This window comes from Manihot esculenta, chromosome 16 (genome assembly GCF_001659605.2).
Source record: "Manihot esculenta cultivar AM560-2 chromosome 16, M.esculenta_v8, whole genome shotgun sequence".
NCBI classification, from domain to species: Eukaryota; Viridiplantae; Streptophyta; class Magnoliopsida; order Malpighiales; family Euphorbiaceae; genus Manihot; species Manihot esculenta.
This window is the reverse complement of record NC_035176.2, coordinates 2,369,857-2,397,259: the sequence shown is the minus strand read 5'-3', so window position 1 is coordinate 2,397,259 and position 27,403 is coordinate 2,369,857. Positions and strand designations below refer to the sequence as shown.

The 27,403-nt window shown below is 30.7% G+C and overlaps 2 protein-coding genes across 8 annotated transcripts; both read right to left on the bottom strand.

Moving 5' to 3' along the window:
* Positions 1 to 642: 642 nt before the first annotated feature.
* On the bottom strand, positions 643 to 11,099 carry LOC110603579 (B3 domain-containing protein Os07g0563300). 4 transcript variants are annotated; one of them, XM_021741337.2, is made up of 14 exons: positions 10,692 to 11,099; positions 9,209 to 9,290; positions 8,982 to 9,080; positions 7,508 to 7,829; positions 7,026 to 7,356; positions 6,753 to 6,849; positions 5,591 to 5,765; positions 5,254 to 5,333; positions 4,963 to 5,007; positions 4,611 to 4,868; positions 4,174 to 4,223; positions 2,413 to 2,526; positions 1,971 to 2,041; positions 643 to 1,772 (listed from the first exon to the last, which is right to left on the bottom strand). In XM_021741337.2, exons 1-14 carry the CDS (start codon positions 10,823 to 10,825, stop codon positions 1,003 to 1,005), a joined length of 2,628 nt encoding a protein of 875 aa, XP_021597029.1. In that variant the 5' UTR covers positions 10,826 to 11,099; the 3' UTR covers positions 643 to 1,002. The 4 variants fall into 4 exon arrangements, with proteins under 4 accessions (XP_021597029.1, XP_021597030.1, XP_043807757.1 ...); XM_021741338.2 differs by having other exon boundaries at positions 643 to 1,769; positions 10,692 to 11,098; XM_043951822.1 differs by lacking the exon at positions 2,413 to 2,526.
* Positions 11,100 to 20,152: 9,053 nt separating this feature from the next.
* LOC110604172 (sphingosine kinase 1) lies at positions 20,153 to 26,137 on the bottom strand. Of its 4 annotated transcripts, XM_021742300.2 has the most exons (10): positions 25,729 to 26,137; positions 25,318 to 25,440; positions 25,122 to 25,222; positions 24,208 to 24,280; positions 23,917 to 24,003; positions 23,722 to 23,799; positions 23,430 to 23,500; positions 22,113 to 22,409; positions 20,841 to 20,963; positions 20,153 to 20,446 (listed from the first exon to the last, which is right to left on the bottom strand). In XM_021742300.2, the coding sequence occupies exons 1-10, from the start codon at positions 26,054 to 26,056 to the stop codon at positions 20,255 to 20,257; spliced, it is 1,473 nt and encodes a 490-aa protein (XP_021597992.1). In that variant the 5' UTR covers positions 26,057 to 26,137; the 3' UTR covers positions 20,153 to 20,254. The 4 variants fall into 4 exon arrangements, with proteins under 4 accessions (XP_021597992.1, XP_021597993.1, XP_021597994.1 ...); XM_021742301.2 differs by lacking the exon at positions 25,729 to 26,137 and having other exon boundaries at positions 24,208 to 24,283; positions 25,318 to 25,340; XM_021742302.2 differs by lacking the exon at positions 25,729 to 26,137 and having other exon boundaries at positions 24,208 to 24,298; positions 25,318 to 25,336.
* Positions 26,138 to 27,403: the final 1,266 nt, after the last annotated feature.

Sequence of the window (27,403 nt, the reverse complement as noted above, 5' to 3'; positions counted from 1 at the left end):
CTCTCTGCTGACGGGGTAGAGATAAGACCCGTCTCTACCCTCTCTGTCAGGTGTAGGAATTTCTGCACATAATAGAGACCCTCCTCTACCGTACTTTTAAAGTGCAGTAGATATATAAAAAAAACAAATGAAATGAGATAAAAAATTTTTATTTAAAAAAAATTAAATTTTTGGATCAACAGACTCTCTACCGCAATTATAAAATGCGGTAGCGAGTTAATTCACCATCATCCAGGAAAATTGTTTCTACATTTTAACCCTTATTTTGCAAAAAAGCCCAAATTTCAATATCCCAACCACTTCCAATGCATGTCTCATACGTTCTAATGAATAATGCAAGATACCGTTCTATTAAATTTTTCATCGTGCGCGCAAATTCAAGTGGCCAAAACTTTGTTAAAAAAATATATATTGAAAATACAAAATCATGCATAAATTTTTATAAAAAATAAAAATTTTTTAAATTAAGAAAAATAAATTCTTTGATTAAATAAATAATAAAAAAAATAAATTAAATTAATTCTTGTGAAATTTTTTATTTGGGATTAAGAAACGAAAGTTGCTATGTGTGGGCAATCAATGCATATAATCTAGAATTACTGAAAGGCAATTTCTCTTTTACCAAGTGAAAAAAGAACTGTGAAAAAAAAAAAAAAAAACTGGCACAGCTTTAGTTACACTCTTTCATCCTGATAAGGGTAGTGGTGAGCTCCTACAAATGAACTACATAGCTTCAACCAACTACCCACTTGACATGTTATCGTCATTCCTCCCTCTAAAACTAGTCAGCATCCACTAATATTACAGTAGATAACAGTACGAATATGAATCAGCAAAATTATCAGTTTCTCAACCATACGGTTGCCCCTCCCAACTATACTTTATGTACAGAACAAAGCAGCACCATGCCGATGAGGAAATGTACAAAGAGTATTACCCTTGAATCAGCTCCCAAATCCTCCATGGGCGGTCAATACAGCATTGCATTATTGAAGGCATCATCTATCCAGCGGCCGGAGAGGATGCAGACACTTCCACAGAAAATGTTGCAGGATGACCTTTGTCAGAATCTTGATGACTACTGCCAAGCAAGATGCCGTTGCTCACTTTTTCACCTATTTCATGGCATGCCAATGTTTGATTACCTGCTGAGATATTGTCCCCGTCAGAGTTCAACCTTTGCTGCCTGAGATACCTATCAGTGGCATCTTGAATCATCTTCATCATGCTTCCGGAATCTGAACCAGGTGACAACTCTTCTTCTCGCTCAGGCTGAATATTGAGGTCTATTTGGCCTTTAAAAGGTGAAGTGGATGATTTAATTTTGTTGGGATCATCATCTGAACCTTCACTGACCACCTTCTTCTTGTTTGGGCTGCTACTTCCAGTGTTGGTGGATGGCGAGGGGTCATCATCCAGATATTTCTCAGGCAAAGTTTGCTGCTGCCTTTTCTTTGTAGATTCTGCTTCTTTCTCTGATTGCTTCTTCTCACGCTTCATCATTAGAGTTTTGAATCGGCGCTTTACAGTTTGGCACACATTACATGTGCATGTCTGCTTGTGTTTGGGGCCCTTTCCACTTGGAGGCTGAATGCACACAATGCAGGAGCAGCCAGGTCTATGTCTGGGGTGCTTTGTGGTTGCCTGAGATGAAGTTGTAAGTGCCTCGTTCTCTCCTAAAATGGCCAAGTTCGCTAGAGTGTCGAGCCCTTCCATTGCTTCAACATTATCTGCTTCCTGTTTAGCAGCTTTCATTTTCTTGGATGCAGCTACTAATTCGCAACCATGATTCCAATTGTGAATTGAGCAGTTGGAGTAGGAATACCAGTACCCCCCATTTGGAACAAAATAAACCATTTTAAAATCATCAGTATGCATAACATACAGCATGAATAGTAAAGGTAGAACAAGATTGTGCACTTGGTAAATGACAGTGGATTTGGAGATGGAGAAGAAGACAAAATTTATACCTAAATTACAGGATGGCAACAGATCTTCAAGCTGTTCGGCTGTCAACTCTTGAGCTGCTGAACATGATGATCTGGTGACAGAAAGAGACAAACATGTTAGTAAAACACTTGGACAGCCATTCATAGGTATTACTATAGTCTCCAACTTTACTCGGCCATTTGTCCATATTAGTGAAAATAAGCTAGAACACTGGTTTAGTCCATTATTTTACAATGCAGTACAGCAAACAAGCATTGCAAGACATAAGCAAGAACCTATATGGTGTGGTCTTACTGAATGCATGTCTAGATCTTTCTGAGGGATGAAAAGTGATATGAAGTTCTGCTATGCATCGCTTAAATTGAGAGCTCCCAGGCTATTCCAACAGGCCCTCAAAAGCATAAGGTAATAAATGTAATGGGGAGAAACTTGCATCTGCAAACATATGGAAGTATGTGGTACCTTTCTGGATCCCAAGTGTTACCAGAACAAGTCCATTTGGAATGAAGAAGAGCATTAGCAGGCAATTTGCGCCATTTAAAACAATCTTCACATTGAACCCATTGAAATTTTTGGCTGAAAAAAGAAACAAAAGAATGGCTCAAAGTGACAAAAGATAACAATATGTCACTAACATGAAAATTTTTTAAGATGACAATAATAAAAGAAATCAGTATTCAGTCTCATACTTGACAGCAGACAGTGCACTAAGTGCCATAAATGCAGAGAAAAGAACAGGGCAGGAGATAAGAGAGAAAGATGACAAAGACGGCCAAAAAAGATTTCAGTAGTAAAACATTATTCACTAGGGTGGGATCCTTCATGCACTTGGTCATCCTTATGTAATGTGTCAAAGTCAGAATCTACGTCACAATTTTAAATTCATTCAGGCTAAAGCTCTGTAAAAGTTACTATATTCTCCCAGCAACTTTGACATCCAAAATTGAAAGTTTGGCCTATTGGACATAAAGACAACATTTACATTTAATCACAATTATAGCCGAAACTTTCAATTTTGAATGATAAAGCCACATCTTTTAAATTTATTGCACTTGTAATTGATCCCTTAAATAATTTATCCAATTAGACATAAAAATCTAAAATTTTATGTTTAATCATGATCGTACATTCAGGCTAAAGCTCTGTAAAAGTTATTATATTCTCCCAGCAACTTTGACATCCAAAATTGAAAGTTTGGCCTATTGGACATAAAGACAACATTTACATTTAATCACAATTATAGCCAAAACTTTTAATTTTGAATGATAAAACCACATCTTTTAAATTTATTGCAATTGTAATCAATCCCTTAAATAATTTATCCAATTAGACATAAAAGTTTAAAATTTTACATTTAATCATGATTGTAGCCAAAACTTTCAATTTTATTCCTCAATCTTCTAATTTTGTTGTGATTATAGCCAACCCTTGAAATAATTTTGATAAATTTTAAATTGGTGCGCATGTCATGTCAGAGGTTATTTATTTCCTCTTTAAATATTAGTTAAACTCACATAAGCAATTCCTTAACTCTAATTATCCATATACTTTGAAAACTTAAATCTTATTGTTCGAATTCCTAATTTAAACTCTAAAATCCTTAATTCAAAACTAGCTAAATTTAGGAATTCATTCAAAATGGAAATTTCAGATTTTAAATTAGAGATTAGAATAGTAAGAGTTAAAGTGTTTTTAAGATATACGGTTAAATAGAGTTAAAGAATTGCTTATGGAAATTTAATTAATAGTTAAAAAGGGTAAATAAATAATATAAAGTATGGCACATGCACTAATTTAAAATTAATCAAAATTATTTCAAAAAATGACTATAATTGCAACAAAATTAAAAAGTTTGGACATACAATTGAAAGTTTTGGCTATGTTCATAATTAAATATAACGTTTTCGACTTTTATATCCAATTGAACAAATTATCTTAGAAATTGACTATAATTGCAACAAATTTAAAAATTGGACTTTCTCATCCAAAATTGAAAATTTTGACTATAATCATAATTAAACATTAAGGTTTGGCATTTTACGTCCAATAAGCCTATCCCATATCATTAAAATTAGAACCAGAATATAGTTAGGTGGTAAGAGCTCTTCAATGAACAAATATCACTCAAAAACAACATATTCAGCTATCAATCTAGGTAATGTTAATAAAATATCTCATGAGACTGACAAGCCAAATCATGCTGTAAGTGCTTGAGTAACTTACCCCAAATTATCAGTTGCAAAAATTGTTGGCTTCCCAAGTACTGGAGCATCCTGTGATAGCAAACATGTTAATGTTGAAACAAAATAGAAACCTCATAAAATGTGACATGCCAAAGATGCATGTGCATATACTCTCCATCCAAACATGACAGTATTGAGGAATGATCAATTAATTCTCTGATTAATGTAAGGATTCTTTAAATAAAATTATTAGGCTCACTACAGCAAGTCTCCATTCATGCATAAACAGCAAAGTGCAACACATGTTATTGGAGCTGGAAATGACAAATAAATAAATAACAGACACTTGATGACAAGAGAGACATGAAATCCAAGTGGCCTACTACTACTGGCAGTAACATGAGCACACAAAAGGTGGCTAAAAAAAGATGGCGATCATTGATCCAAAAAATTTATTTATAGTTGAATTAAACAAACCTCGTATTCCTCAAACTCAAACCCCTCGATCACAACAACACTTGGAACAAGGTCAGGAGGGGGACGGAGCAGTCCTTGTGCTTCTTCCCATGTTAGTTTCAGTTCTATCACGTCTTCATTTTCAATCCTCAGGCGCTTACTCTTTGAACCTAATGTGCTGCTTTTCCTCTTTTTTGAAGATTTTGCTTCAAGAACTTCTTTTGCGATGTACCCTGACTTGTCAACTTTAGACCAAGGACTCGGATCAGCCATTTCAACCTGTTTGATTGATGAAAACCAGGTTATCCCTATTTATCCTTTAAATGGTAAGTGGTTAATGCAAATTCAACATATAAGTCTTTGTAATACTAACATCTCCATTTGTGGGAACACCATTGGTCTTACTTGTATCATTGTCCTGTGAATAAAAGCATATGAGGTATTAATGCTAAACCCAAAAATCAATGGCAAAGCAAGTAACCTTGAAAATTAAATCTAAGAGCACAAACTACACACACATGCATGCCTATGCTTACACGCTCAATGATACCTAATAGCATCTGAAAGAGTGCAATAGAAAAGTCCAGTAGTTTCCAATTGTCCTGTCCCAGTACATAGTGATACAGAATCTAAAATATTACTTGGCAATTTCATGAAGTCATACCTGATCAGATGATGGAGCAGTTGAAGCCTTTCTGAACCCCATTACTAATTTTCCTTCTGGCTCTAATCGACTAAATGTTACTGAGGAAACAATCAAAATTTCAGTTCCAATACCAGATACCTCAGAAACCATGAAGTTCGCACCACATCACAAGGAAACAAGTATAGGCAGAACACTAAACTAACAGCCAACAGTATTTACCAGATGCAAGAGCCACATTGACAAAATCAAATAAACAGAGATCACAATTTCAGAAGGCAAACACAGTCTAATCATGCCCAGAAATCAAAATCAGAAAAATGTTTTACTACTTCTTTCCACTAAATTTGGAAGTTACCTATATCGCCTGCTTGCAATCTCATGTTCTGTATGCAAGGAGTTACGCCCTCCAGAACATACATTCTGCTATTATTGTTAGGCCAGAAGCGGAATTGAAATACCCATTCTTTCCCTTTTGAATCCTGGACCTTAAGAGGTAACCCTTCAGGATGTGAGATTGGTGGGAAATAGGCCTATCATGAAGTGAGGGCATATTAGTATTGAAGAACCAACAAGAAACAAACAACAGAGAGGAAAATTTTACTATGGGTTTCCTTAATTCAATTATTTAATCAGTCTACAAGCTACCCCATTGGCAATGGCAGCACATATCTTTCCAAAATATGAGGTTTCACAAGAGTTGCACCAAACACAAGCTGCATGTGCAAATATTTTAACAAGACTGTTCCTATTCAACTTCCTATATATTCCTTCACAAAAGAACCACCCAGGAAACTAACAAAATCAGCAATGGCAGAAACCATGGTTTCATGATCATATTAAGAATTAAGTTTAAATTAAAACCCCCGCCCTTCTAATTATATTCAAGTATACTACTCGTTAACAGTCTATTTTAGAATCCACCATTGACCAACAGTTCCTGGCACAGAACTCGTTAACAATATGAGCACCCAAAAGAACAATCAAGAACGTGTGCCCATCTTGTATCCTGCAGTTTGGTCCAGCACTCTTATCTATGGAAAGATCCTATATCCAACAGCTCTTGGTCTATATGAAGAACACAAAATAGGTAAAAACAAAGCATTGCATAGACAAAACAAGAAAAATATCAGTAATCCATTCAAGTATGAATGTGTCAGCATTCCACTTAAGTTTGAATTCATATCAAATGAATGATAACCTATCCTGGGATCAAATCAATATTCAATAGAGCATTTGCTCTGAGTTTAATTCATTTCCATAGCATGAAATTGAAATCAGTTATTAAGAACAACATAAATGTCATCTCAATCACACTGAATTCTCTATGTTACCCTTGATAGAGTTGGAATGGGAAAAAATAAACTCAATAGGTTTTGGTCAATTCAAGGGATACTGTACTCAGATCATTATGGCTACGACATGCATCTCATCAATCTTCTCTAATATAAAATGGTTTATAATAGAAAGCTGAATTAAGTGAAAAGTCAACCTAGGAAGCATTTAGATTTTTGACCAACCTCTGCACATTTTTTTGGCAGCACCAAACGCCCAATTCGCCCAGCATCACTAGCACTCAACATTTTCTCAAACAAAGGGGTGATTACAGAATTTGAGCTTTCATATGGTTAAGGTTTTAGATCTCACAACTATAAAGAAAAAGAAAGGAAAACCCTGGCATAAAATTCAGAATAGAAGTTAGTCACCCCTTCGGGGAAAAAAGTGAAGTGTAAGGGATCAAAGTTCATAAGTACAAACTCCTTCAAATTTAAAAATTATCAAACCAAGGATACTTTCCAGAGATCTGCTGCAGCTCTTCATCAGTAAATCTAGGCCAGTACCGAGGAAGTAACTGGCTTCTTCCACGGGCATCTGCTCGAGGCCTTCCATTGCGAATCTGAGTGTCAGGTGATGAGTCAGTTCCATTACCATGAAATTGCTTTGCAACCAAAGGTGGAGCAGGCTGCCGTAAAGGAGTTCCAGAGCCCCCAATCTGACCATTAGATTCATTCAAAGATGCAAAAGGTAGAGCCATTCCAAGTTGTGGAGCAGATGGATCCTCCTTTAAAGAAGGCTGTTGTGATATGCCTAAGCACAAACCAGGTTTCTCGTCACTGCTTTTTCCTGCAGCAATATTCACATCATGTTAAGTAGACAGTGAGCTACCACCTGTTGTTCCAAAGACATCTTTGTCTTCAGCACATCAAGCAAATGCCAAATGATCAAACATTTCTTTCCTTGAAGTAGCATGAAATTTGAAGGTAAAGGATCTTACCTGCATTTCCATTCTCACGCAAATCTCGTGTACCAAGTTTCAGGCCCCCATTTATTAATCTGTCAGAAAAATCCTCTATTCTCCCTTTTTCAAGATAAGGGGCAGAAGATCTTTCACCGGTATTATGCCTGTCAATTTCATATAGGGTCCTTGGATGCAATTCAGAGTGAGGAACACAGGAACTGAAAAAATTGGGTGCTTGCCGCCACGGAACGGGACCTGATCCAGCTAATTGACTCCAACTTTTGACAGAAAGGTCTTTAAACCTCTCAGACAAAGGAGCATTATAAAAAAGAGAAGGTGACCATGTGCTATTTGATGTCTGACATAAAGAGCATGGAGCAAAGAGTTAATCTATTGCACCACTTAAGAACATGAGGTATGATCAGCCATTGTTAATAAACTTCACTTAGAAAGAATTATGAGATAATGAAGAAATTTAAAGATGCAAATATACCCCCAAAAATAACAACTGTTATTATGCCACAGCTTCAGATGGGGAAGGGAGGAAAAAAATATGCACACATTACAATTCTCTCAATGACTTCAGAGAGCAACAAAAAGAAAGTAGCAACCAAAGAGGTGTAAAAGGGAAATAATAAGAGGAGAAAAGGGTTGATATTCGAGCAAGAAGACCATACAAAAAAAAGAAGGAAAATGATCCATCCACCTTGATCCTAATGTGTCTGAAAAACATTCTCTCTGTATGATTAATAAGTAAATTGACACATTAAGCAAACCTCAGATAACAGGAAAGTCAAATATCAACATAAAAATTAAAAAAGAAAAAAAAAAGGCCTTTTCCATAAAGGCATACTAATCAGAATTATTAACTCTATGGTCAAGACAGAGGAATTCCACCATCAATTTCTTTGTCATCTAAATAATACTCCCTCAATCCCATGATGATAGACTGACATTCCTTTTTTAACCATTCCCAATTATAAACTACTTTTCTTTTTGAGACGGTAAGTTCTTTATTAGCTTTCTATAATTTTTTAAATATGCATAAAAAAGGTAAAATTTATTAATTCCAAGAATAATTTAGTCATTGATCAATATGAATGAGGGCATTCTAGAAAATATAATATAAAATTTTTTGTTTTAATTATATTAACTACATTTTCTTAATCCATGGAAAAATAACTATAAGCCTATCTTTCTGGGACTGAGGGAATAATTAACTAACAGATATAGCATCAAAACCTTTAACTTTTTATGCAAAGCAATCGTATTTCTAATGGTCACCCACTTCAATGATTATGATAACTACCAGAGTATTAAATCAATATTCAGGCAAGACAGAATACTCAAGAGCACAATCTTATAAATATATCACAAGCAACAAATGGGAACAGATATATCCAACTAATGGAATAACAATTAGACCATGCAATCAGAGAAAATAATTAATAATCACAAAGAATACTAAATAGTTACAAAATTTCATGGAAAGATTAGAATGACTAGTTACCAAGAGAACATTTTTCCTTGAACATGCCATGCATTCTATCCCTCCAGCATCCAGTAGTGTAAATGCATGAATTGAAACAATACATCCACAATGAACCCGCTGCAGTTAGAAATTAACCATAAGATGATTTAAACCCAACAAACAATAAATTTGGCAGAATTCAACTGCATATTTGATATTCAAGTAAAAAAAAAGGGAGAAAAAAAGAAGAAGAATAGTTTGCTCACCTTCCCACAAGATTCACAACATCTCCAACCAGTGGCATTCAAGTGGAAAGTGTCACAGAATCTCCCCTCCTCATAAGCAGAGCTGAATCACAAATAGCCATAAATAATTATTAACTGAAAGAAAGATAGACATCAAATTCTCAAAATAGAAGGATATAGTAAAAACTGAAAAAACAAATAATTAGAACATAAGATGAGCCAAGAATATGTTTTAACAAAAATTTTGAGAGAGGGGAAAGAGAGAGAAGACCAGTATCACAGAAAGAAATATCATCCTCATATCATTTCACCCTAGCTAAGGTTTAACCTTCTTGGGATCTTTTCACCAATAAAAACATATACATTAACTCAGCAGTTTGTAGACCATTTTTTCCTTCTTTGCCATCAGAGTAATCATAAATAAATTCAGAGACAGCAGAAAAGCAAAAATAAATAAATAAAATAAAATCACTTTTTGGAAACCTGAACCATTCAGAGTCTTGAAATAATATGATACCAGAGACAATTTCAATTAGGATTACATTATTATTGTTGTGTACTTGGCACATGAACATAAATCATATAGCCATTTAAACAGTCAGAAGTTCAGAAGCAGTTCTTAGTCCAGTACTACTGTAATAGTGGCACTGTGCCCATTTTAGCTCCTTCAGTTTAAAAAAAATAAAATAAAATAAAAAAATAACTGTAGAAATTCAGAAAATCCTTGTACTCTTTGGATTTCAACAGGGTTCCTGCAACTACTAAGAAAGCTGGTTTACCTCAAGCTATCCCTCAATTTCAATTCAGGTCAAAGCAATTTCAATAACAAAACCACGTCAACAGTCATATGAGAGCAAAAGTATTAATTGCAGCTGCAGTTATTTATCTTCAAGATATTGACAAGAAGTAAGCTATACGTTCATCAAAATAAATGAGCATAAAGGAAAAACTGCAGTTACCAAATATTACTTCTAGGCGCAGGTTTATAGCTAAACATAAATACATATTACTAACTGTAGAATTCCAAACTTGCATAATTATGCAGAGACTACGATAAAATAAGGGAAAAAGGAAATCCTAAAGCAAACATTTTCAATTGAATCATTGTCTCATAAAAACACAATACTGCAAATTTTGAAATAAAAAGATATTCTTTTTCCATTGCTATTTGATATATCACTCCAATAAGAGAATTAGTCTGCTAACGTGCATTAATTAGTCAAACTACTTTCTACACAGAGCTGGAGGCAAAAGCCAATTTCCCAAATTAACCTTCCAACAAACCTCAATTTTCAGCTCCACAACCAAAACAACTTGCTAAATATAGCAAATAACCAAACAGAAATCCACAGCCATATCCTAAACAAGTAAAACTCTTAAATACACCCTCAACACAATCCCCCCCAACTCCCAAACCTTGAAATTAACTCCAAAATTAACACAAATAGCCGAATTCAAATAAACCACTCTAAACGGAAAATAAAAATCACAGTGAACAACTCACGAGCATCGATCACAAAGCTCCGCAAAGTCACCGGAACGCAGCCGCCAACCTTTCCTGGATTTGAAGTCCGTACAATCCGAATTGAAGCATTTCTTCGACATGGAAGAAGACGAAGAGGAAGGAGCAGTAGACATCGAAACTTCAATTTTCAAGCAGAAAAAGAGCGAGCTAAAACAAAGACCAACGCCTAAAGCCTACCGCATAACTCCGCCGGAAAAAAAAAATCTAAGGCTTCCGAGCTATATTGGGAAAGAAAGCGAGAGAAGGAAGCAGAAAAGGAGGCTGGAAATGGAGGTCACGGCCTGATCTGTTCAATCATGGGGCGAAAGACAGAGAGAAAGACAGAGCGAATACGAGAGAGGGTTTTTGAAGTGAGAGAGAAAGAAATGGGGAGTGTGGGAGAAAATAAATGCGTATATGTTTATATTGGTGCGCGTGTGAAGATGCGCGTGTGAATGAAAGGCTTTAAAAACACGTAGAGCCGTGGGCGTTGTCGTTTTATAACATTTTTCTTGTTCTTGTTGGTCAGTTTGGATAAGAAATTCCAAACTACCTGAGAGAACTAAATACATGTTAACCGTCACCGATTTTAGATTGCATTCAATGTACATGATTTTAGCTGTACTTTTTAAATTTAATTACTTACTTATAAAATATAATTTTCTTTTTAATTTTTACCTTTTCTTCATAATCTTTTAATTTTCATAATATTTCATATAAAAGTGGAGATTCAATCAAAAATTAAATCGAATAAAAATTAAAATTTTAATATTTATAAAAATTAAATTAAATTAAAATAGTTTAATTTTTTTAATTTTTTAAACTTTATTTTTAATATTTTAAAATTTAATTGAAATTTTTAATTTTAATATAATTTAATTTTTATATATTATTAAAAATAATATAATATTATTACTAATCGATTTAATTTAATTTTTTTAATTTTTTTTTATTAAAACCAAATCAACGTAATATACTGAAAATTTTAAAATTAAAAATTAAATCGAACTGAAATAAATAAAAAATTAAATCAAATTTTTAAATTAATTTAATTCGATGAGTTTTTTCATTTGAACCGAATACTACTTACCTCTAATTTTAATATAGTATTTTTTAGTGTTATAATTAAAAAATATATTTTTAAAAAAATATTATTTAAAAATATTGAAAACATTATTTAAAATTATTTTTAATGTAATTTAATTATAAAAAATCAAAATAACAAAATAACTTAGAAGTTATATTTTTTGTCTCGAAATTTATTTTTTCTAAATTAATTTTTTAATTTATGATTTTTTTATTAAATTAATTTTTAAATGGACTGATCCTTATTTAAATGACTTAGTGATAAGATAGTATAAAGACAAGCAATTTGTCAATTAATTTATATTATATAACTTTTTTAATTGCTTCCCATAAAAACTATAAAGGGGAAAACTCGCAATTAGCTGCTTTTGCATTTAGTGGCTAAAGTATTTTGATTTATCATGCGAAACAAATTGATCTTATTTTATATATTTAAAAAATTCATTAAAAAAATTTACTTGCAAATTTAATCAATGTACTATCAGCCGATTGCTTCACTCATACGGTGGTTAATTTCTATTTAAAAAATATTTTTTCTTTGAAATTAAATTATCGATTATTTTATTTATAATAATTTTTGTAATAATATTTTTTTCTCCTTATAATGTATTTTTCTTGCATATACTAAAAATTAATTCATTTTTACCAATGTTATATCAGGAATGAATTTATAATTAAATGTTATAAAGTTTAGTTACATTAATTTTTTTTTATAAATAAAAATTTTTATTTAAATAAATTATGATATATAAAAAATTTAAAAATTTTAAGACAACAAATTCTATCTTCCAAACCGTAAACTTAAAGAATTTCATATCTATAAATCCAAACAAAAAAATCATATATATCCGATTCATTAATAGACTATTGATTATCTCATTCTCGAATGTTATTCTTATTAATTATTTCCGTAAGTATAGCTCTTCTCAGCTTTAATACATATTTCTACATATAGTTAAAAATAAATTAATATTAATGATTAATTTTAAAAGAAGTTAGACAGAAAAAATATTCGATCGGACTTGATAAGGGCAGAATAAAACTTCTAGCCTTCTCAATTTTTTATAGATTTTAATCGACCAAAATAAAATCAATGGTAATATATAGGGGTGATTAGTATTCGGTTTAAATCGAAAAAATCGATCGAACCGAATTGATTTGAAAATTTGATTCAGTTTTTTATATATTTCGGTTCGGTTCGATTTTTAATTTTAGAAATTTTGGTTATTTCGGTTCGGTTCGATTTTGATCAGAAAAAAATTGAAAAAACCAAACCGAATCGATTAGTGATAATAATATGTTTTTTCAATAATATAAAGAAATTAAATCATATTAATATTAAAATATTTTAATTAAATTTTGAAATATTAAAAATAAAGTATAAAAAATTAAAAATTTATTAAAAATCGAAACCGATCAAATCAAATTGAATCGAACTGAATCAGACCGATTCGGTTTGATTCAATTTCTGACTAAAATCGATTCGGTTCGATTTTTATAAATACTAAAATTTTGATTTTTGATTTATTCGATATGATTCGATTTTGAACCGAATCGACCGAATGCTCACCCCTATGGACATAGACATTCTAGGTTATTACAATAAATAGGTTATATTAAACATCAATCCTAATCTAAAAAATTTAGATTTTTTATTAATATACTAGTACAAAAAACTTTAAATGAGGAAAAGATTGTTACAGTTATTACATCTATTCCATTGGAAAATTATTTTTCTTAAGAAAAAAGTTTAAAATTTATTTGACATGGTTACGTATATTTTTATAATAGAGAAAAGTATTATATTTGCTTTGTTCCTTTGACTTAATTTTCTTTTAGATAAATTATAAGTGAACTTCATTGTTTAAAACATTACTTATTTACTAATTTTAATATACCATTATTTAATATATATATATATATATATTAAAAAATAAAATTTATTAATTACAATGACTTAAAGGGAAAAAAAAATTAGTTTCAATATAAGAACGGATGTATTTAGGGGTGAGCATTCGGTCGGTTCGATTTAAAATCGAACTGAACTGAATAAATCGAAAACTGAAATTTTAGTGTTTATAAAAATCGAACCGAACTGATTTTGGACAGAAACCGAATCGAACTGAACCAGTCTGATTCGATTCGATTCAGTTCGGTTTGATCGATTTTAATTTTTAATAATTTTTTTTATTTTTTACACTTTATTTTTAATATTTTAAAATTTAATTAAATATTTTAATCTTAATATAATTTAATTTCGCTATATAATTGAAAAAATATATTATTATCACTAATCAGTTCGGTTTGGTTTTTTCGGTTTTTTTCTAATCAAAACCGAACCGAACCGAAATAACTAAAATTTTTGAAATTAAAAACCAAACCAAATCGAAATGTATAAAAAACCGAACTAAATTTTCAAATCGATTCGATTCGATCGGTTTTTTCAATTTGAACCGAATACTGCTCACCTCGATCAAGTTTTAATTTTGTTCAAAAAAGTAGGTCCATCTATCTATTTTTTCTATTAAATTATGGTGAGATTATATTTTATCTCCCAAATACCCTTATTTGTTTTCCTTCCTCCCTCTTTTTTCTGTCTTTTTCTCCTTTTATTGATAAATCGACCACACTTCAATTGTTTCTTTTTTCCTGCCTTTCTCCTTTCTTTTTATTCTTCACTCCAAGCCATGACTGACAAAGAAGTAATAACTAATCCTTGGTTTAAGATGAAGTTCAAATTCATGGGCTTCATCGTATGCCTTCATCATCGATCGATTGGCTTCTGACTCATCCTGATTTCATCGCTATAATATACCATCACCTTTTATAGATCTTCTTGCATATCCTTTATTATACGTATTTTGTTGCACATCTATTGGAAATGAGATTTCTAGTCTACGATTGATTATAAAATGAAAATAATTACATAAATAGAGAAGTTCATAGCTCAATTCAAGAATAGGATTGAGAATAAGAAGAAAGGGTGGTTTGATTCAGACTATTAGAATTTTATAGATGGTTCGATTCAGATTATAAGAGTTTTATAGATATTTCCAAAGAGAGAAATGCAGAGAAGAAATCGCTTGGATAAGGAGCAAGTAGTTCGTGAAATGCTCTTGTTAAATTAATTTTATTATTTTATATATATATTTTTTTTTGCTTATAATGGCTTCTTATATGGTATGCCTTTGTTAAAATTATCATAGTTTTAATAATTATCAGATTTTATTCTTAAATTTTTTGTATATTTATTTTTAAGGAAAAAAAGACAACCAATATAATATTAAATATTTTTTATCAATATTATTATGATTTTAATAATGATCTAGTCTTATTTCTAATCATATTTATACGTATTTATCTCTAAAAAAATCATATTTTTAATAAAAATAATTAAATAATTGATTTTTTATTTTATAAAAAATATCTATTAGATTAATTAACCATAATTTAAGAAATCAATTTAAATTTAAAAAATTAAATTATTTTGAATATTAAAACTATAAATACTAAACGGAAGTAAAACTATTATCAATTTTATAAAATGCTATCATGAACTGTATCGTAATTACCTTTAAAGATAATTTATTACATTTAAATAAGAATAATTTTATTAGTGTTGGAATTGAAATAATATATAATTTTTAAATAAATTGTCTGACGATAGGACTTAGAGGTTGAGAGTGCTATGACAAAAATACCATCACATAGGAGATTTATATAAATATTTTTTATATAAATTATTAATTAAAATATATAAAATTAAATAAATTCAAAATTTTTAAATAATAATAATTAAATTTAAAATAAATTTAATATTATTAATATAAATTAAATTTAAATTCAAAAAGATAAACTTTCGCGATAATTATCCGTTTATATCCGTACTGAGCGGTGGTAAAATTTTAGAGGAATTTTTTTTTTTTAATTTGGAAGAAAAAAAATAATTGATGAGTGTGGGAATGGTCCCACCAGGTGAGTTATGCAGGCACGTAACGCATAAGGTTTTTGTTTTTGTTTTTCTTTGGGACACGCGCTTGACCTTGTCAAGTAGAAATTAGGAAGTTGGAACCCTGGATTAGGAGTTTCTTTCCTCGTGCCTCTCCTGCTTTTCCTTAAAGCTTGCATGATATCCACGTGTTTTTTACCCTCTAAATTTTATGATAATACTAATTACCTTAATACTCCAAAAATGTTAATTAAATATTAAAATATATTTTAAATATTAAAAATATTAATTAAATGTTAGTTATTTTAATTTTAACGATATAATTTACGCGCTTATTTAACTTAGCTATGTTATTTTAAATTTGTTTGAAATTTTCATTTTATTTTTTAATTATATTTTTGAGTTTCATTAAATTTTAGATTTTTATTATAAACATATATATTTTTTAAAATAAAATAAATTATAGTAATTAACTTAAATATTATTATAATAAAAAATGATAATAATTTAAAAATATGAATAAAAATTCTATAATGGAAGGATTAATAATTTAATAATAAACAGAAGGCCATATTATAAAAGAACTTAAAATTTTGATTGTAACTATTATTTTTATTTTATATAAAAGTAATAATAAGTTTATTTTATGGGACTTAAAAGAGTATTATTTTCTTATTCTATAAAATAAACTTATAATTATTTCATATAAATTAAAAAAATGTACTCTACCTTTTTTACTGGCTATTTAAATGCATGACTATTAAATAGTAAAAAATATTTATAATAAATATTTAAGCGAATAGAAAATACAATCCATTATCGCACTCTAAAATTAAAGAATCTATTTATTCATATTTATTTCTCAGTACAAATACAAAAAAGTAATATAAACTAAAAGAAATCACTACTTGAATTTAGAATTTCACACCTCGCCGACCGTTAGAAGCAACTAGAACTAATGGACACAGCAACAATGTGGGCACTATAAAGAGCATAGGGACGATCGACGGGAGGAGGGACGTGCGAGACTGTACCAGATGGAAAGGTGGAGAACTTGGCGGAGAAATGGACGGGATAGAATGAGGCCGGGCGACAGAAGTGGATGAGCTTGAGAAGAGATCGAGAGAAAAATGAAAGGGAGGAAGAAATATGAGAAGAGAAAAGGGGAGAGGATAGGTTTTTCGTAAATGAATTTGATTGAAGGTAATTTTAAATTTTCTAATTCTTTCTTTTAATTGACGATTTTATTAATAGATTAACAAAATATTTAATTATTTTATTTTAAAAATATAATGGATATTTTAATTAGAGTTTATAATTATAAAAATTAATTAAGTAGTTAAATTTATTAAAATTCAGAGATTTTATAGTAATTTTTTTAATATTTAATAAAATTTAATATATTTAAAATAAATATAATATAATTGAAAAAGTTAATAAAATGGCATGTTTGAAAATAAGGAATCATTTGATTTAATTGTCGCAATCAAATAATTAATGGTCAACCATTACCAATAACTTTGATGGTTGACTTCACAATAATTGCTTCAACTGTTAAATTTAATAAATATTTACTTTTTATTTTATATTTTTTCATAGATATTAAAAATATAAATATTTTTATTAAATTTTTAATTATATTCATGTTAAAATTATTAAATTTTATTAAATATTAAAAAAATATTTTATTTTTTTTAAAAATAAAATAAAATAAAATAGAATTATCCTAATTAATTTATATATTATTATAATATAAAAAAATAAAATTATAAAACATGAAGAATATTTTCATTATATAATAATTTTTTTTTCTAAAGGTCCTCTTTCGTAGATTATCAGTTATATTTAGTTTTTGTTTATAATTAAAATAAAGATATTTTTAAAAAATATATATTATTTCCTGTTTGAATTAAAAAAAATCGATTGATAATAAAAATATGGAATATTCCTACAGGACTTTATGATTCTCTTTAAGTTAGGGATACAGAGAACTAGTTATTGTCATTTAAATTTAAAAATATTTTATGCAATTTTTTTGTATAGAATTAAAAATTTTATGAAAAATTAATTTAATTGATTGTTAATTTTTTTATTTAAAATAGAGAATTCATCTATTTTTAATTTAAAATTTTTCATTTTGAAATTAAAAATTTTATGAAATTTCAATGTAATTGATTATTTTTCTATCAATTTTATTATTTAAAATATAAATTATTTTTAATTTAAAAAGTTTTATATTTTATTAAAGAATTAAAATTACATATAATTTTTGCAATAATTTATTTGAATTTTTTATTATAAAATGAATTGTTTTAAATAAAGGGTTAAGTGTTGTGTTTTTCTATATAAATATTTGTTCTAATAATAAATACGTAGACCATCAAGAAGAAGTTCATCTTTTATTTTATTATATTTTTAATCGTATAAATTGATGAAAGAAATAAAAAAAAAAGAAAAAGAAGTAGAGGCGTAGGAGTTTGAGAGAAATAATTTTTTATTTAGTGGGAGTGAGAGAAATATTTGAAGAAGAAAGAAATAGTTTTTTGTTTGTTATAAAAATAGTAATTTTATTTGATTGGAGTTTGAGAGAAATAATTTTTTATTTATTGTTAAAAGAATAATTTAAATATAAAAATATTTTTTTACAATTTATAACTAACAATAAGAGTAATAAAAACTAATAAATATTCTTTTGCATTAATGACATAAAATTATAGAAATATTTTAATATAATTCTAAAAATAGAGAGATATTTTAATTAGTTAAATCATATTATAGAAATATGATATTAATTATTTTTATAATTATATTATAAATTAAAAATATAATATCAATTTATACTATAATTTTTATAATACAATTTGATATTATATTTGGAAGTGATATAAGGAGTGTGAAAACGTGCTATTACTAGTACACGATCAAAAAAGGTTGAGATTATTTGATAAAAAAGGTCTGCAGATTTTTAAAGCTATAAATGGAGTTAGTTTGTAAGGCGAAAGTTCCTCTATATCATCACCAAAATTCAAACATTTAAACTATTCAAACATTTAAACTTTTACCTTAGCTTCGCATGATTCATTTTATATTTAAATAATTTAAATAAATTATTATAATTTTTTTAAATTATAAAAATTGATTTTTTTCATTACAAATAAAAATATTAATTAAATTAAATTTTTATGAAGTTCTTGAATCTAAACGAAGGAAGGATACAAGATTTACAAAAAATTTAAGGCTTGAAAAATGCTTCTTTCATTTTCTTTTTAACGTTTGGGATATTAAAAGTTGATGAATAGAAATATTTTAACGAGAAAAAATTATTAAGCCATTTCTTAATTTTTTTTTCTTTTATTATATTTTTAGAATTTTGTACTCTATATTTTATAACCGTCGAATTTCACCGTCTTAGTATGAGTTCAGATCTCATGAAGTAGTGTAGGCCCAAAGTTCAGAAAGCCTTTCTAATAGACTGGTTCAATATTTTCGGCCCCGATTCAAGCCCACGGAGCATACCAAATCACTCACAAACTCAAATCCACCCGTTATAGGCTCAGTCCGGTGACGTGGCGTGAGGAGAGACAGTAAGCCCAGTTACTTTGCATCCCTGTACCCACGCACTGGAGAAAATTAAATGGCCGTCTAACGTGGAGAGAGAACGTTTGACGCTTTCATACCTACGGACCCGTATAACGGAGGCGGGCGACACTGTAACAATGAAGTCGTTACGCGTCACTATCAGACAAAAGAAAATGAATAAAAAGAGAGAAACACCCTCCTTCCGCCCAAACTTACACAATTATTGTAAATTCTATTTTCTGAATCTCAAAATATCATGTATAAATATTATTATATTTCTCTTTTAATATTGAAATTAAAAATAAAAATAAGTTATTTTTAAAATGTAATATATTTAGAAAACATGTTTAATATTTACATATAAATTATTTCTTACAAAATAAATGGAGATTGTTTGTATGCATATAATAAAACTTTGTAAGGTTTGCAAGAGTTCTGAAATGATCAAAGAAACATATTGTGCATATGTAGATCAAAGAAGCATATATGAATCCCTTTTTTTCTTTAATGATATTCAATTAATTTTATATATTTCTTTTAATTCATACATCTTTGCCGCTAGACAGCATTCTTTCAATAAAAAATTTATAGTTTGAAGGGTTGCATTGTTGATGTTGGAGAACAGATGATCAAAAGTAAGAGAAAAAGAGATCTGGATAGAAAAAATTGTTTCCATGGCAAATTTGTATTTTTTTTAAAGAAATTATCAACATAAATTCATCAATTTTTCATCTAAATTTAATCAAAATCTGGAATGAAGAATATTATTATCCTTGAACTGAAGTTTGAGGAATTTTATGATACAGATTAAAGATGAAGAATTGCATCATTGTAAATTGAGAGGTTGTGGATGAAATTAATCATATTCATTGTAAAACATTTTTTTTTTTAAAAAAAAAAGAAAAGGTAAAATTACGTCACCACGTTCATGTGAGAGTTCCACATAACGTTATACAGGGGTAAAAAGAGTAGCTAAACCTGGATCCACTGTTATTTGAAGTTTATCATAGGCCATCAAAGTCGGCCGCTCACACTTGTATGATCCATTCCCTCTGGCAAGGACTTCACCATCTACATCAATGATCCCTTCCTTCATCGGTTCATCGGCCCGTGGACCAGGCTCCAAAACAAATGCTTTCACCTGCAGTTTGTTGCAGAAAACAAAGTTTTTGCTTATTGTTATTAACTGACATGGAGGGAACTGCTAAATTCTCAACACAGTTCCGATTTGTACAAATCGAACTGAATTTTAAAAAAAAGTTGCAGACTGTACTAAAAACCCTAGGAAGCAAATGAGAACTAATGAAGTTAGTTATGTACTCTTACTTTTGTTTAGCATGATTCATTTTATAAGAAAAGAAATAAAATGAATTCTTGCAAAATCATATAAGATTTTAATTTATTTTAAAATAAAAATTTTTTAAGTAAAAAAGAATTGAATTCTTTTCTTCCAAACAAGAGAATTATTAAAAAAAATTAATTTAATTGAATTCCCGAGTAATTTTGGACTCTAAACAGAGGGTTAGTGAACAAACCTTGAGGTAAATAACATATGGTGATTTGACATGACCCCCTGTTTTCAACTCTGACAGCAACGTTAGTAAGGATAATTTTGGGCACTCACCGATGAGTATCAAGTCCAAATAACCATCTGAGAACTGCAAATCAACAGGCAACTGACATGTTAAAATTTTACTTGCAGGCAAAGAACAGGGATCCTATGAGAGTTTCATATGAATCTTTTCTCCTGAACTTTTTCATTGAATATGTTTTAAAAGCAGGAAAATAGCACCATCCTCTCTAATTGGGAGTATTTTTGTATTAATTCTTGAATTGAATATTCTGTACATCTCCTCAGAGTATTTATACTCTTATTTTAACAATATAGTTCAACAACTAATAAGCTAGACCCTAACTCATTATTATTATTTAACAGTCCTAACATTACTCGGCACCTTCTTTGTTAACCACAGGACCATTATTACGATCTTCTTCAAGATTGGAAGAATCTAAATTCCTACACCCTTCTTTATCGGCAGCAATGGCAATGCCTGATTCTTGAGCCAGTAATTCCAATAACTGGTCCAGTTTCTAAGGTTTGATGAGTTTGTTCTATTCTCTCTTGAATATGCTCTCTGATCTGAAATTTCTGCTTCCCAAAGGTTTGACTACTTGAAACTTCTAATTCCTACCCATGGCTATTGAAGCACAAAGAGAAGAAAAAAGGAAAGAATTTAGAATCAAGAAGAGGAAGAAACAGGAAGCTAGTCTAGGATTGTACTGCTCTGATACCAATTGTTAGGATGCTGCCTAACTCTATCAAGAAATAGAGGCAAGGGGAGAAGGAAATAGAAGAAAGCGGAGAGGAAAGGAAGAACAGAGGAAGAAGAAGAAGAAGAAGAAAGGTAAAGACTGATAGAGAGAATGTGAGTATTTTTGTATTAATTCTTGAATTTAATATTCCGTACATCTCCTTAGAGTATTTATACTCTTATTTTTACAATACAATTCAAAACTAACAAACTAGTCCCTAACCATTATTATTACTTAACATTCCTAACAACAATGTTAAGGAGCAGTCCAATAAACCAACAATAGACCTCTCTCCAAAAAAAAAAATCATGAAAATGAGATTATCAGATTTCAAAGTCGCCTATTCAGAAGTCTTTTGACTGGATTGTCTGTGGACATGCTAAATAATAAATGGTCACGAATTTGTCTATGCCATGCAGAGAAGATGAAACCAGGGATTGGGATGAAGTAGTAGTGATGTAATACATTCCTAAGGAAGTACAAGATAAACTAACCTTGGCATCAGGTGCTGCCATGACATCCTCCCCACCCCAAGGTACATTATGCAGCCAGATTGAAACGAATGGTCCACTAATTGTCCTCCATTCCAGATTGATCAAGTCAACATCAGGTCCCTGATATCCATGTTGATCAATCTTAACAGGTTGTTCTTGGCTGGAAATTGAAATACTCTGTTTGCCTGTGGTTTCGCCATTGTAATTACTTGGCTCTCCATAAGATTCAAAGCCAGGTGCAGGTACAAAAGAAATGCGCCCATTATATTTCCTTAGATGGATTATTCGTTGAATAGCCTATACATGGGATGAGGAAAGCAGAGGACAAAATGATAATTAAATGGTTAACGCTCCACTGAATGAACAAAGCTTTTTGTAACTATGTTTGAACAACAAAACTGAGAAGATCACAAATATTCATTGAATATCCTGTACACAGAAGGCCGAAAGCAAAGGACAAAATAATAACTAAAAACAACACTCAACTGAATGAACAAAGCTATATTATAACTACACTTGAACAGCAAACCAAAAAAGGATTTTATTGTCCCAGCATCAACTTAATTATGTTTCATTCAAACAGACCATACACTTCATGCACCTTCTAACTCTAATAACAATTTGTATCACAGGGACATCCCCTAATTAAACATTTCAGGATATAAATGACTCATATTATGAGCAGAAAGTTGCATTCAATAATTATAACATAATTCCTGAGTTCATAATGAAAAAAGAAAAGATATTCATCAAAAGGATTAAAAAAGTTACAGGTGCAAGAGAGAGAATCATGAAAGATGCACATGCTGGTCCGGCAGAGTAAGCCTTGCTATTAATTTTGAGAGAGTTCAAAATCAGAATAAAGTATTAGCTTATTAGCCAAAAAAAAAAGTAGAGAAAAGCCTTTCCATCTATCTGGCTAATGCAAAGTCATATTCCATTTGAAGCTTTAATCAATGCGACTCTTACAACAATACTTTAATTATTCATACTATTGCTGTGAGAAGAACTGATTCCATGAAACCAGTACTCCATCCAAGAGAATAAAAATTTACAGACAAGTTTTGTACACCTTATCATGAACCAATTTCTAAGAAGTTAAAAACCAAGTTATGTCCTAGAGAAGATTCTAAGCACTTGCCTAAGAAAAGTTATTCTTTGGATATATGTTAACTGTAAATTTTCCCAAAACTAAGCAATCATTAGAAAACATGTGAGATGCATAAAAGATATGTACACATCCATTAGAATGAACAGCTGCATAGTCAAATGGAACATTGGGAGGAAAAAAATAAAAAGAAGAAAGAAAGAGCCTACGTAGAAATCAAGACGAGCAGTACCCATCCACCGGTACTTTTCAGACTCAATGTCAATATCTGCTACCAGACCTGAAATGAAATAAACACTCAGTTTAAAGGAGAATGATTATGGCTTGCTTCAGGTGCGTGTTAAAGGTAGATACGTTCTGATTATGGCTTGCTGCAGGTGAGGGTTAAGGTAGATACTTCTTTATCAAAGCTTACATTACATTTACTTGCAAAATATTAGGAGGACCGAAATCTCAACTTTAACTACAGTACTAGTATTGGAAAGTGGAATATCTTTTTACCCCATGAGAGCATCAAGACACTGAAAAATTTTGTCTCTCCTTGCAAGATAGCAGCTACATCCAGTGAGCGCTTGTGGCCTGCCAGCAAGTAAAAAAGATATTGAAAATGCTTTGAGCAAAAAAATTGCAATCATTAATGAAGACAAAAAAAAATCAGCTAAATAAATATGAAATACTCAAAATGCCATGTTTAACCTCGTATTACTGCAAGAATGGCATTAGATGCTTCACAAGGCTCCCCAACTGAATCCAGAAGAGATTTTGCCATTCCATTTCCTGTACCTGCAATCAGATACAGTTCATTTTAAAAAATCCAATCGTAAAAATATGTAGTAGAACTTATGTAATAAAAGAAGCAGCATTGCTGATGTGAGTTCATGATCATAATGAATTCCCCAAGCTAAATGGCAACTTTTCAAATATAATTTAGATAAGCTCAAAGCCACACGAGAATAATGTCTTAAAATAGAGGCAAAGATTAAAAACCTGCAGGAACCATTCCAAGAGGCATTTTTATTGCATCATTCCAGTCCTCTCTGGCCAAAAATCCATTCACCACCTACTAAAAAGTACACCGCTAATAAAGAGGTGAAAGGAACAGAGATCACTAGGAGGCCCTACTTTAACAGCACAAGAAATGCATGAAACAGGTATGACAGAAAAGCACAAGAACAAAGGAAACCTAGCTTTTGCATCAAAGCTTACAAGAAATGATAATCATGCAAAAACAAACACTATGATGCGAAAGCACAAGAATAAATGAACCATAGCTTTTCTAAAGAAGCTTGCAAGAAATGCTAATAACACAATCCAAATAGAGATGTACAAAAAGATGCAATTATTCACCAGAAAGTTATCTCTACTGTTCAATATAACAAATATTCAGGCATTAGGACAAACTTAGGTCTCAGTTTACCTACCTGCACTGAAGACAAACCAATATGGTAATTGTTACAATCTGATTAAATAGTTATCTTGTTCCTTAATTGTTAAGTATCCAAGCATCAAGGTGGAGCAAACACATTAATCTCTACATGACCACATACAAGCAAACTGTTCTGCTGATGCAATATGGTTGCAATTCCTTTTCAATTGTGGTACAAATCATTCTGAGTGGACTTATAATATCAAGAGTGAATTCACATTTAAAGCAATCTGTTTTCTGGAGAATCTAGATTGTGCATCAATCAGGAGACTTCAACCAACTTGCCACCACAGGTGTATGAAATGGAAAATCTACCACTTAAATTGAAAAGCCGAAATGAACGAGGACAATCTCAATGTTAATTTTAATGAGAAATGTTCAATCAAATATGATCTAAAAATCTTTGGTCCAAAATGATCGTTTTCACAACAAAACAGAATAGAGTTTATGCATAAACTGCTCATAGCCAACTAACCTCAACAAGGATGCCATCTCCGCTAACACAAACAATACCGTCATATTTGGTAAGATCAAGGGTGTTAGCAACCTCCTTGGCATGGAGCTGATGTTTTGTTTCTGACAGTATTAGTAAGCATAAGAGCATGACCAGCAATCATCGTATACGTAAGCATCAAATATCCAATATGCACAATAAAGTATAAAATCCAAACCTTGCACTGTAATTTGGACATCAGCGTCTTCCAGTAACGGTTTTACAACATCACGAAAAACTTTCGATGCAGATTTCTTTCCCCCAAATGGATTCACAAAAACAAACAGTCTCTTTGGCCGACCTGTAACAAATTAGACTTTCACTTGACTGCTCAAAATGTCAAATTTTCGCTTTTTATCCTACTGATTCTTGACAAGCAAACAGCGGAAATAATGCAAGGTTAACTTTGCACTTCCATTCACATAGCTATTTACTCGGCTACTGAAGATTGGCAAATTAACGTTTAAATCAAGTTTAACTATGAATATCAATAACGGTCATTCAAACAAGATTGGAACTCCAATTTTTATCTTATTCTCCTATAATTTTCTCATCAAACAAACAAAAAGAAATACTCAGAAACAAGTACCGAGAGAATCGAGGTAATCACGGAGATGCTGAAACCAAATTCTTTGCTGGTCCTCATTTAGAGGATGGAACACGAAATCCTTCCTGACCAGAGTTCCCTTACTCCCTGCACAGAAGATGCTATCTTCACTATCAACAACAGCCTTGATCCTTATTCTAGCTCCTTCGATTACAAATCCAAGCACCTCTTTTTCGATGGTCAAACACCGTTGACCTCTGTCCGTCCACCGGAGCTTTCCATCAGCGGTTAAAGTCAACTGCGTGACGGTCCCATTGACCGTGACTCTGTCCGATAATATGGACTGTGGCGAGCTCTCGGATTGATCCATTTCGGGTCTCAAGGATAGTAGTTGGTTTGTTTTAGCTTCTGTGTTGGCTCGGTTCGGTTTATATAGAAAACGAAAACGATGGCGGCTTTTGGTGATGACTAGCAATGCTTAAAAGCAAATGGCAATTATGATTGCTTCCACTTGCACGCCATCTGAGGTTTGGTTGGCTAGAGATTAAGCCACGCGCCTTTGCGGCAGTGGATAAATATTCCTTGGTAATTTACAAATTAGTACATAAGTATTTCAGATTTTTTTCACTCAACTTTTTAAGTTCTAAATTGATTATATGTAAATTAATTTGCTGATTTAATTTAGTCTAAACCTTTTAAATTAAGTTTTTCATAGATGTATTAATAAAATTTTTAGTTTAAAAAATAAATTATAACATATTTAAGAGTTTTAAAATCTTTTATTTATTCAATTATTTTTTTTACCAAGCAATCTACTGACTTGCAAGTTTAATTGCATTAAAGAATTAATAGACCGTAATATCATTAATTAAATATTACTTATGATTAATTTAAAATAAAAGTTCTATTTATTTTAAATGTTTAAATTAAATTAACACATTGTTTATTAATTTATTTAAATTTTTTATACACAATACTATTAAATCTGTAATTTTAATTTGTAGTTCATTTATATCATTATTTTTATGAAAAGGTTCTTAAATAAGTATAATATTAATTAAAATAATTGTATTTATCTAAGAGATAATAAGATTTTGGAAGAAAAGATATTTAAATTAAAATATAGTTTCCTTCAATATTTGAAACTAACATTGAAAAGAAGAAAGAGAAAGAGAGAAAGGGGAAGACAGAATCGGCCCATCGAGGATTTGTTTTCCCTTGCCCTAATTCGCGCTGGTTTTTTTGTATAGTTTTGCAGTCTGAGTCTCCTCCGGTCTTCCTTCATTGAGATGTCGTGGCTGTGGTTGAGCTTTTGGGGTTTGGGTCCTCTTGGTGGTGGCTTCTCAGTGTATGTAATATTTAGTTGAGAGAAACTAAAGCTTGATTATTCTGCGCTGTTGAAGTCTTCTTGCATGTCCATGTCCGTTTGGCGACTAGTGATCAATGTTTTTAAATTTGACTCGATTAATCAACTAGTGAGAACAGAAATTTAAGGGTTTAGATCTGACTTTACCGACGCTGTTGGCTGAAGTTTTGGTCGGAGTCAGCAAGGATGGTGGTGCAGCCATTCAGCGTGCTAGATCTCTGGGCTTTTCGAAGAGAGGATTTATTACTTAAATTGATTTCAACTGTGATCCAGTTTCGATTAAATCAGTCTAGTTTTGATAACCATGCCGGTGACTAAGACATGTCGACTGATGGATTCTCAGCACCGAAA